Source organism: Bactrocera tryoni, chromosome 2 (assembly GCF_016617805.1).
Source record: "Bactrocera tryoni isolate S06 chromosome 2, CSIRO_BtryS06_freeze2, whole genome shotgun sequence".
Lineage (NCBI taxonomy): Eukaryota > Metazoa > Arthropoda > Insecta > Diptera > Tephritidae > Bactrocera > Bactrocera tryoni.
The window spans coordinates 21,161,094-21,173,349 of NC_052500.1; the positions used below are offsets into that span (position 1 = coordinate 21,161,094).

The 12,256-nt window shown below is 35.7% G+C and overlaps 1 protein-coding gene across 3 annotated transcripts in view; it reads right to left on the reverse strand.

The window, feature by feature from the left end:
* Positions 1 to 2,272: 2,272 nt before the first annotated feature.
* LOC120768401 overlaps positions 2,273 to 12,256 on the reverse strand; it is a 47,311-nt gene continuing 37,327 nt past the window's right edge. For all 3 annotated transcript variants that reach the window (XM_040095076.1, XM_040095073.1, XM_040095075.1), the window contains exon 3: positions 2,273 to 3,599. In XM_040095076.1, the coding sequence (XP_039951010.1) occupies positions 2,556 to 3,599 (1,044 nt within the window). In that variant the 3' untranslated portion in view covers positions 2,273 to 2,555. The remainder of the gene's footprint in view (positions 3,600 to 12,256) is intronic.

Sequence of the window (12,256 nt, forward strand, 5' to 3'; positions counted from 1 at the left end):
TTTTTTTAAATTGCAAAAGTCATAGTTTCGTAGGAAATTTACCGCTTGAAATAGTTTTATTCACTTAACGATTGTTTGTAACATCGAAAACTAGACGAAAAAATCATAAAATTATATAAAACCAGGATAACGAAACGAGTTGAATTCCGGGTGACAGTTTGTCCGTTCCTAAGTCCAAGCGATAACTCTATAAGTTTTGATGAAATTTGGTACATGTGCTCATTTATTCCCTCAGGTCGTATGTAATGCAGATGGGTGAATTTGGACCATTGCTAAGAGCTGTATTTGAAGTTTGAAAACTTTCTATAAAGTGGGCAGGTGGGACACATATAAGTTTAATGTGCATACTATATCACACAAACCAAAACTGATATATAAAAAAAAACTGCTGATAAAAATGTGCGCTTGTGTCAGAAATGGCTCAAAACGGGTCAATACTTTCTCCTACTTTTTGCACATATTGATTTTCGAACTTCCACTTGACCTTAGTCGTATTACCAAACAATACGTGTATTATCTAGAGAAAATTATCGTCAGTATAAAATGTTGAACTTATCACTTGCTTTCACCTTAATATGAAATCAGTGCAGTCAAGGGATTCACCTTTATTTCCTGAAAGTTTTCAATATTCAAAACAGGCTTTACAGTAATTGTTGGAAACCTGTTATTTTTAAAAATATCTACTAAAAACTTTTAACTCCTCCTTGAAGGTTAGACAATTGGCTTTCTGGTTGTTTTAAAAATCAAAAAAAAGTAAAAATACAGTCTTATATTTTTTAAAGGTGTTCTGGTTATGGCTTCTATTTTTCTATTAGATGTAATGGAAAAAATATATGAGATATAAAAGAAGAAATCTGTAATATTTTTTGTTTTATATTTAAGTAAAAGTAAATAAATTTACAGGCAAACTAGGAAACTAAGGGAATTAGATACTTAGGACTTTTGAATAAAGATATCAGTTGGAACAACGAATGTAGAAATATCTGTGAACTTCGATTTATACAATTTAGACCTCTTAATATTTTCAACCAGTTTTAGTTTTTACCAAAAAACGCTTTGTAATTTCTAAAGATTTTCAAGTGCTTCTCGCTTAATACAGCACCAAAGAACTTTTAATTATTTTGTCTTTCACTTCGTTTTTTTGGTGGAAAACATTGTGTAGAATATTTTATGAAATTACATATTCTAATACCAAATGCCATTTCCGGCCAGATATTGATTCCATGCTTATAAAATTGTTGATCCTTGCAGGCAAAAACCTGGTCCAAGTCAAAAAATTTTACAAAGTCTCGAAGTAGTAATAGTCCAAAGAGGCCAAGCCTGTAGAATATGGTGGGTGAGGTAGCACATTCCAATCCAGCTGTAAAAGCTTTTGGCGAATCATTAAATTTGAATGAGGCCTCGCATATATAACACTACACCCTTTCCATTGATAAAATCTGGCCTCTTCTGTTTTGCTGCATCACTCAAATTGTCCAGCTGATCACAACACACTTCAGAATTTATCGTGATATTTTTAGGCAAAAGCTCAGATATAACATCCCTTTCAAATTCCACCAAAGTGACAAAATAACTATCTTTTGGTGACTATTTGAGCTGGTTCATCTTTTTTAGCCCAGTAACAATGTGTTTCTTTGACATTTGATAAGCAAATTATAGTCATTAACGCGACGTAGTAAATTTCGTTCTGTAAGAACATGAGGTACTCATAAATCAAGCTTCGAAATTAATTCTAGACGTTTCATGTGCTTGTAAACGGTAGCGTTAGTTAAATTTAATCTTTCAGCTATCTCCAGAGTTGTTATTCGAAAATTTTACTTTATTTTTTCCAAATCGGCCCAAGATGCCTTCCAGAAAGTGGTGCGATATTGCCGGAACAAAATTTTGCAAACCAATTTTGGCATTGGCGTGCAGTCAACACATCTTCTTCGTACAAATTACAAAAATCAACTTGCTGAACTGCATTTGATGTTTGATTAGAAAAACGAAAAGACTTTTTCGACTATTCAATAACTGCAATATTTTTTGGGTGGAAAAAATTATTTCAAGCTATCGAAAGCTCTGCAAAAACACTAAGACCTTAATTTAAAATTTTAGGTTGAGTTCATATTGAAATCTATCAAGACCTATACTAAATAAATATCTAAAAATTTTCGAAAAAGCGGCAGATGAATGTCGGTTTATGCGTTACTCTAATCCCTTTCTTCTATAATCAAATCGAAAACTCTTGAAAAATTATTAAATATTATTTCTTTATTTTAATATAGGCAAATAGTATGTATATATACATTAGTGTGTACATAAGCTTCGTAGGTCAATTAATTCGTATATGCATTGCAAATACAAAATATTTATGCAAATTTACATATATACAGTTATTTGAGCTTGCTTATTCCTCTTCAATAACTTAAAACTAAAGTTGGCAGCAATATTTTACAAAAGAGAACAAAATCAGCGTTTAAACAAAAATCATAAAAAAATAAATTTTAAATTTCTTAGATACAAGCGAGTGAGTGACATGAAACAAATATGTACTTAAGGCAACAGAAAAAGTCTCAGAAGAAGCCATTATTTAACACTCCATTCACTTGTATAGCAGGATCCTCCAATGGGCCATGACCGAAATGTAGTGGATCGCGTTGTGACTCGGAGCGTGTACGCGCATTCCGCAGCTCGGACAAATGTTGTTGGCCAGTTACGAAGTTTAGCGAGCCCGAACCTAAAGTTATGCTGCCATCGGGCAGACGCACATAACCGATGCCGCCCGAACCTAAAGCGATCGTGTCACCACTTGCGGTGGCACCTCTGAAGGCGAGTCGTTGCTGCTCACGTAAAATCGCATTTGCCGCGGAATCCAATTGCATGGCCGAGGGTAGTGGTGCAATAGCGCCGGTGCCAGAAGCGCCTACGAGTGCGCGATAATTATTCACGAACGATTGTGTGAGAAACGGTTTGGTGTCCTGTGAGATATCGTTGTCGACAAATTCCACCACGGCGTATTGCTTCAACTGACGTCCATTGACCACGTAGAAATCACCGTCGGGACCGAGATCGTTGCCAATTTTGTAAATCGGTTGTTGACCGAATGGCACACGTACAGGTTGTGGTTGGAGTGGACCCTGTGGAAAACCGCCAGGGCCTGATGGTGCAGAGGGCGCTGATGCGGTAGGAGGTCCATAATGATAGCCACCACCTTGTTGTGCTTGTGCTGGTAAGCGCTCACCGAAGTTACCACCGAACGAATTGTAAGGACCGGACGGAGGTAGTTGTTGAGGCGGCGCTGGACGTGGTGCCGCAGATGAACCGGGATGCACTTGGACGATTGTCTGCGTTTGCGTGCGTGTGGGAGGCGGACCTGGCAGGAAATGCTGTACACGTGGCCGACCAGTGGGTAGAGCTGGCAGAGCTGGTATCGGTGGTAGTGGCACTGTAGTAGGGATGGGTCCGAAGTAATGACCTGAATTACTGGGAGGACGTGCCGGTGCTGATGGTGCCGTTGGTGGTCCATAATGATAACCGTTAGCATTAACGTGGCTGAAAAGCAATAGCAGCGCCGAAGCAGCTACGAGGCGGCGTAGTGGTGTTGGTGTAGACGTCATCTGTGGAAGAAGAGGAGAAGAAAAGTAAAGTTAGTTGGGAAGTACATTCAATTGGGTTAATTAATTGTGTTATCTTTTGTTCAGAGTTGAAATAAGGAAGTATTAATTATAATGTATAAGAACTCAAATCGAAATTCCAGCAATGTAGAAGTCTTAATAAATCCACAACATCCCTCTAACTGTACTTAAAATTAATCGCTCGTAGTTATGATTTTGACTTGAGCCTGATTTGGTCAGGGTGTTCTAAAACCTTACAAAAAATATCCGTAATTTGGAAGAATAATAAGAATCAGCACGCGCAGTACGGAAGAAGAAGATAGTGTCTACTAAAGAGTAAAGATGGCCATATTTTGAAAGAATCTATGTCCAATCATTTCTTTTTGGTGGCTATTAACTATAAAAGTAATCATAAAGGTTGCTGCCATTAAGATTTATTAATCCGGAGTGCATGATTCCGGCCTTGAGCTTATTAATTGTGGGTTTAGAATTGGTTAAGGAATGCCTAACCTTGTTATCCAAACCACAGCAGAACCGCAGGTAACTGTCTAGCTAAAGAGCTGTAAAAGAAAACCACCTTAGTCCCGCTATTAGTAGATTAGAACCGGATCGATGCTTCACTCTACTTGGTCAGCGCTGTCCCAAGATCTTTTTAGCCCAAGTTCGATCGTAAGACATCCAGTGACCTCCTTTGCCCTTAGTAAGATTATCCTCTTCTTAGTTGTGGGAGTTCTAATAGGTCCTTGACCTATGACGCCAATGCCGTAAGATTGAAAACTTTACCAGACGCCAACTGCAGAAGCAGTATGGAAGAAGATGAGGTGAAAACATTTCAGAACTTCCTTCTTGATTGTTCTACGTCTGCAAGGCTTAAATACTTGAGAGCTCAGACTCTCATATCTCCTGATGTCTTTACAGAGAACTGCTTTTAGAAGGTTAAGTGAGATCTCTGGATCAGCCATCAAATCTAATCTAATTTAATTGTAGAATGCTTTAATTACTACATGATTTACAATTGTCTTACCGGTATCCTCCGGACAAATTTCAGATTAAGACATCGTGTCGATAGTTACTGCCAAGGTCAAGGTCATGTCCTAGACTTGTTAATTTGTATAGTGCTCAACGACCTCCTTTTGGTAGATCTCTTGCTACCGTTTACTATTCTAGAAAGGCATGAATAGACTACTCCATTTTGAGTTGATTGTTCAAATCAACATCGAGGCCGAAAATTGCAGAATGTTTTAAGAGTAATCTCTATTTTTCAAGTATTTAAGTACATTTCTTCTAAGAAAGAGATATTTAAAACAATCTGTGTGCCATTCGGAGACGATTATAGTTTGCGGGAAACCTCTCTCAAATAACTAAGAGAAAAGGCTCTGCCTTGCATCAAGAAAAGGTGTAAGCGCTACATATGTTATATAAGCAAGCCCCAAAGCAATAAAAAGACCTTTCATAATTACTGAAACACAGTGCATGCCATAAGTATACCACAAGAAGTGACTTCCACTTAAGGAAAAGCAAGCAACATTCCACTTTGGAACGCAGAACTGTCCTGGCTGCGTTGTTTCGAGACAAAACAAGTTTTTCTGCAAATTTAATTACAAAAATAGAGTATAATTGCAATCATACTAAAATTCCATAAAAATACGTGCAACAATATGCGCAAGTCGAGGCGTGTAAAACTCGGTCGTATAAATAATCGGTGCAAGCGTCGCTAAATAGCTGTGCATTGGATCAAGACATTTGGTTCTAATCACGTGTTGTTTGCGATTTGTTGTTGTCGTGTTGCTGAGTTTTGTCATTGTCAATGCGTTTTTTCAATGACATAAATTAATGTCAAGTATTCTCTGTTGACAACCGCAAGCAAAGTGAAGTTGATTGTATGGAATTTCTTAAGTGATTTAATTAGAGCTGGTAAAAATATCATAAATATGGATTTTTCTTTAATAATCAATAATTTTTCGTTATTGGGTTAAGAAATCTTAGACAAATAAATTGACTTATTAAATTTAGCGCTCGTTTTGATTGTTTTTGATTTCACAAAAAGTCATTGTGGAGCAGCAATAAATTTTACAACTAATTTCGGGATCCCGAATTGTAAACCAAATTAATTTCGTGCTCTTTTTGGTTCTTTATTGTTAAAAATATTTATTAAATGTGTAGTGTAATAAATTTTACAACTGATTTCGGGATCCCGAAAATTAATCCAAATTAATGGCGCGCTCAGTTTGGTTATTGCTTAGTTGTGTGGTATAATTAACTTTTCACATAAAATTTTTCGGGATCCCGAAATTTAATTTAAAAAACTTTCTCGCTTGTTTTGGTTTCTTATGGTTATTATGTTGCGCAATTAATTCCACATATAATTTCGGGAATCCGAAATGTTATCCCGAACACCGTTACATCTGAAATTGTGGTGTGAAATTATATTTATGTGAACAATTAAATTATGTGAATATTATAATTATATTGATGTAAAGAAGTTAAGGATTCCGAAATTAATTTCGATTTTTTATGACTTATGCTTATCATGGTAACGTCTCTCAAGAGGTTAAAGGAGCAAGAGCTGTCAGTGCAGTACCAATTACTATTAGAGTAAAAATTATAGGGGAGTATTTATTCTGGATAAACTTTTCCAAGTTTTCAAAGAACTCTTTCTAAGTGAAAAATAAGTGATAGGGAGAGTTAGTGCTAGGGAACCTTTAATCTTTCCACTTCTAGAAATATCATAAAGTCTAACTCTTCCAAGTGAAAGATAAGCAAAAAGGCGAGTTAATGCTAGGTTAGTTCATACTTTGGGAACCTCTATTCCTTCCCCTTATAGAAATACCAAAAAATTTAGACAGTTGAGAATTCCAAACTGATTACAATGATGGACGAAATTTGCTCCATACTATTTTCCAAGTGATTCATACACTCAGTACACACGAACATACAATACAAATTTAGCCACTTATATGTATATGTACTTTAAAATATATTTATGCACCAACGTTGAATAGACAGCCAATTAGTGTTGCCATTATGTACGAAATTACACACTTTGCGAAGACTATAATTCTAGACAAAATGCTTCGTTTTGCTGCTCTCTGTTCGCTATATTTGGTAGCCATTTGTCACCTTTCAGCAGCGTTTTTTTGCCACTTTTGGCTGCCACAAAACAAAACCAATGAAACGGCCGACAAACGAATAAAATTCGACAAAAGAAAACCGACTGCAGCATTTGGACAGACGTTGGCTTGTCCGCCTTGACAGGCGTGCCGACAATGTGCTGAGTGCGACGACAGCGCTTACGATTTGTCTTTGTCGTTAATTTGCCATAATTATGGCGGGTGATTGCGGTGCATTATTTGTTGGCGTCGACGCCTTATAACACTTGCGCCAGGCGTTGCCAGCTTATCGCCTAGGTAATGGACTACAACAATGATGTGGCATTTGAGCGAGACAAGCATTGAGCTTGTGATAAATGAACACGCTATAAAATAACGCCATGCCATTATAGCTGTGAAACAGTGGAGCTACTGTGAAATTACGGTGCTTTAACGGTAATCCACAGAAGTATTCGTTGATATGTAAATATATCGCAGACACTGGGATTTCTACTACAATTGCAGGCAAATTAAAGTCAATTCAGACTTTGAGTGAATAAGCTGCCAAGCGTCAATCATTTGACCAGTAATTCGTGGGTATCATTGTATACTTTACACTTACTATATTTGCGAGGGTGGTTTGCGGGGTTCAGAAATTTTCGGTGCAGTAAGTGCGGATAAAATACTTTCAACTGTACTAACTGTCTTTAATTGAGTTATTTTAAGTTTTTCTTCTTTTATCAAGTCACTACAGACAGATAGCTTCGAAAATTTGTATAAACCTTAATTTAGTCCGAAGAAAAGATATTATTTGTTGCTTAAAAACTGTTTTAGAAATTTAAAAAACACTTGATTGTTACCAAATTACTACCAAATTTAAAAATATACTTCTGGTTCCAGCGTATTCGTCTATGTGTTGTAATCTTTGGTGCCTTAAAAGAAATATTCATGACAAAGGCCTCGTCAAGAGCATTACAAGAGCAAAGATTCGTTGAATTTCAATTTTGGCTATTTAAAACAGTTTTTAAGGCAAATTATCTGCTATTAACTAAACAAGTTTTGAGATTCTTTTGAGAACTTCTTCTGCCGTGACTTCAATATCATGATGCGTGTGCAGCAGCTTCAAGAATGTTCGTCTTTAGCCACGTTTTTATGCGGCGAAGTGTCGAGGAAGAGCGTTCAGAGCGCACTTTCGTAACTGGAAGTTTGCAGAATATGCGAAGATAACTTTGAAGTATGGGGTATAAGTCTACATCGCAGTGCTTTAATGTTTCCAATGCAGTAGTCAGTAACTTGTTGTATTTTGACTTTTGTTTCTGCCTGCAATGCCACTGCCAGTGATCAATTTGACCTTTGAGCTTCAAAAACCGCACGACGTTGTCATTATCCAAGAGTTATTTGAGTCTGTCTACCAAGAAGTCAATCAGATTTTCCATTTCTTTGGTTTTCAAAGCACATACTTTTTCTGGAAGCAGCAAACTCAGTTGAAATCTATCCAATACTTCAATAGGAATGCGCGTCTTCACGTCTTCGCCGATTGTATCTAACAGAGGAATGTATTATGCACTGAAACCCTATAGTATTCTTCACAAGTTCTCATGCAGAAATTTTAGCATTTTGTTTGTCCGCCGCCGATTCTTTGTTTTTCTTCGTCAACTTTCAGTTCCGCAGCCATTTTTTTTCGTGTCTGAATAAATGAATCGAAAATGTTCCTCCGCCTTTTGTCTTTTGCCTTTGCCAAATCGATCGAATCTTTCTAAAGAAAAACGCTGAGTGCATGAGTTTGAGGTAGAAAATCACATAGGCAAAATATCCCAATTGAAATTAATTTCTCTATATATGCAAACTTGAAGGATAAACCGCGGAAAATATATCAATCGACCATATTACAGATGGAGCTGAATGCAACAACTAGTTCAAGTTCTTTATCAAGCCGCGTCGCTTCAAATTTAGCACTTTCAGTTACGGATCTGATTGGTTGCTGTTAAATTTCCTGCAAATACCCTATTTCGCCCATCTGAATCCGCCACTGATTTACTTTCTATTGGTTAATTTTCGCCCACTGGTGACCCTAGGAATTATAAAGCTCTGTTTACTACATGTTTCAGTTATCAAAGAGCAAATTCTAACTGTACTATTTAAAAAAAATGCCAACAAGATAACATTCAAAGTTATTTTTGGACTAATTGTACCGAATGATATGACTATAAGTCATGGATGACTTTAGTAACCATTGTAGAGTTTTGATATTGATGACCACAGTAGATACTTTTTTAAAGCAAAAACATCATAATGTGATGAAATCCAGTGAAAAAGTAAGAGGAAATAATATAAATGAAGGGAAAAATAATTTACGAACAGCCAGAGGTCGGAAACTAGTACTACTAGTTTTATGGGAAAGTTATAGGTAATGAAAACGTCTACAACTTTTGTATGTACACCTTTCCACATAACCTGAAAATATGTATGAAAAATTTAAATAATAATTTTTTTTCTAACCTTTGCAATGTTTTTTATTCGAAGAAATTTGCGGTAAAGCACCCTGCGTATGGAACATTTTTTTCATTTGATGCGATATTTTCTCGGCATAGGTTATGGTCGAAAGTAGTTTGTTTAGTTCGAGTCATTGCTGCCATACACACTGACCGCTCAAAACTAAGTTTTTGTAAGGAATCTTTTGTATTTTTGTAGGGTATTATAGCTACGCCTGAACCAAAGTAAAATTTTTTTCTTTTTTTATTCAAAATATTTATGTTTTATTCTTTTTTCGACTTCATATCGAAAATGCATACTAATTTCCAATCAAAAGTTCTCACATATTTTGATTTTGCTTAAGTCGTTAGGTTTTCTCAGAAAACGGAAAAAATTGCCCAGTCCCTTCCCCCTACCTCAACAAAGCGAACATTATCATTGTAATATGGGCTTCCTTCTATCAGGGGGCGCTGTGTGTCATATCCGGGTGTTCTTTGGCAGGGATGTGACTACAGCTGATTTTTTCTTAGCAAATTAGAATAGGTCAGATTTAATCCATAAATCAATACAATTTCAGACCCTTGGACTATATATTGTTTCTAAATTTGTTCCAAAGCGTTATTCCCAAAACATTTTCCTATATTATTTCCATATTATATTTTCCATAGATTTATATAAACATCCTGAAATAACATATTATATAAAAAAAACTTAAAATAAACTCAGCTTCTTACATCCTCCGAACCACCCTCGTTCATAACTTTATAAGTATGTATGTGCATGCATCTAATTGCCTGCCATTCACAATTTGTTTACATTTCTTAGGCGAAATTGTATCTGTTTGCTTATTACTTGCGCCTTTGCACCGCTTATTACACTGCATTAACGGATTATGCTGAGAGTGCTGGCGCAAATTATGCAGTTAATGTCCAAGCACTGTGTACCGTCGTTTGTGGCACAGCGCCGAGCGGCTGCATGATACAAAATTTGCATTTGCTTTACACTATGAGAACAACACGCTTTATACTACATATTTGTATACATACATATGTATCTGCATATACACTACATAAAGGCTGTGATTTATTCTGCTAGTTTAATGGTAGGCGGACCGCTTTGTCGTGCGCCATGCAACTCGCCACTGCAATCTACTTTGCTGTTATTGTTATTATTATTTTTAATCATGACCATTTGGCAGGTGGTTGGCAATGAATAGAAAATCAATAATTGTGTTTTTTTATGAATATTTCCAATAATTTAATAATAGCGACAGTTTCTAATGTGTCGCCGTTAAACTGCGCACTAATTGACCGTTGAAGCTGTGGTTGGCTGGCCGCAGTGTTAGGTTGAAAGGGGGTTTGTATGTACAGCATAAGTGGATTTAGCTGTTAGCTAGTTGTATAAATATTTATGTATTCATAAATTGAAACGCACGTGAGCTTTAGTTTTTATATTTATTTTGCTATTATGTTATTTTTTTAGTGCAACAAAGTAAATAAATAAAAGCAGTTATGCAAGTTATGCTAAATATGGAAAAGTGATTTCATTTTAATTGGCTTTAGTAATCACGCTTGACTTTCAGATCACTATTTATGTAGTTGCTGGTTATTGAAAGTGTCTTTTCTTAGAATTTCTGGACTACAGCAAACATTTTCACTTTGACTGTCACGCTATCGATTATCATAAGCAATATCTTCTAAGAGCTCATATTATTCTCATGTTTGAATTTTGCCGTCAACTTTACTATAACTTTCACATACTAAATTAGTCTATTGCTTGATGTTGATAGTTGACAACCTTAGCAGATACATTGTTGGTTAGCATTTGTTGATTAGACTTAATATATATTATTAGTGATTTGGATATCGCTAAAGAAACTCAAGTCAACAAATAAACCTCATTCGAACAGCTGAAATATATTTTAGGAAAACGTTTTAAATGTCGAAAATTCGCTCTGAAAATAGCGTTAACTATCAAGTTCAAATTTTGAACTAATGTAAGCACAGTGAAAGTCAAGCAGCTAAAGTAGAGAGGCTGACATGAATAGAGTATTATGGTAGTTTGGAGAATGAATATCATCTGAAAAATGTTTGTATAATAGTTCTTTGAAAGCTATGTTTAAGCCGAAAAAAATACCAGCAAATACAAACAGCGGCAGGCAAGATTTCTTGAGAACTACTCAACCGATCTTCATGAAATTTTACACAGGTCTTTGAGATACAATTCTTAAAGACTTGAATGAAGTTTTTTTTTCGATTACAACTGTTTAAAAAACAAAAATATTGCGAAATTTTTAGGGAAATTTTAGTTTTTTTTGTAAAAAAATTTCCAACTTTCAGTTTTTTTTCTTCGTCTAAATTCTAAGTTAAGGTTATAGCTAAACCACGTACTTTTTCACATTGGATGATCCTGTAAGGAGTTATTCTGCCAACGTTGGAGTATCTTTTTTTCAAGGGGTCACCGGATATATAGCCGTGTTTAAAATTTATGAAGAATTTGAAGAATTTTTTAACAATTAACTAGTCTTAAATATTTTATTTTCAGTTAATTATATATAATTTAAGCAAGGCTTCCTCCCCAAAAAAAATACATATAGTATATGTATATGTTAGAAGTTACCATCTATTCTGGCATGGTGATCGAAATTTGTCTTAGAAGTACTCGTTTTTAAAAATCGTTTATTTTTTTTAGTCAACATAGTTCCCTTCAAGGGTGATACAATGATTATAGCGAACCACTTACTTTTCGATACCATTTTTGTAGTACGATTTGTTCTTTACTTCAAAATAGGCCTGAGTTTCAGCAATCACCTCTTCATTCAACAAAAATTTCTTCTGAGCGATTATTGTTTTGAGAACTAAGAACAGGAAATATTCGCCGGGAAAGATCTATATAATACGGTGGATGCGGAAGCAATTCAAAGCCCTATTCATCAATTTCCGCCATCGTTTTCACTGAATTAAAACACGATGGATTGTCTTGGTGAAATAGCTCTTTCTTTTTCTTCAAAAGCGGCCGTTTTTTAGCAGCCCTTTTTCAAGGTATTCAATGAAAATTATTCCATGCGTATCCAAAATGCAAACGCCATAAGTTTGCAGG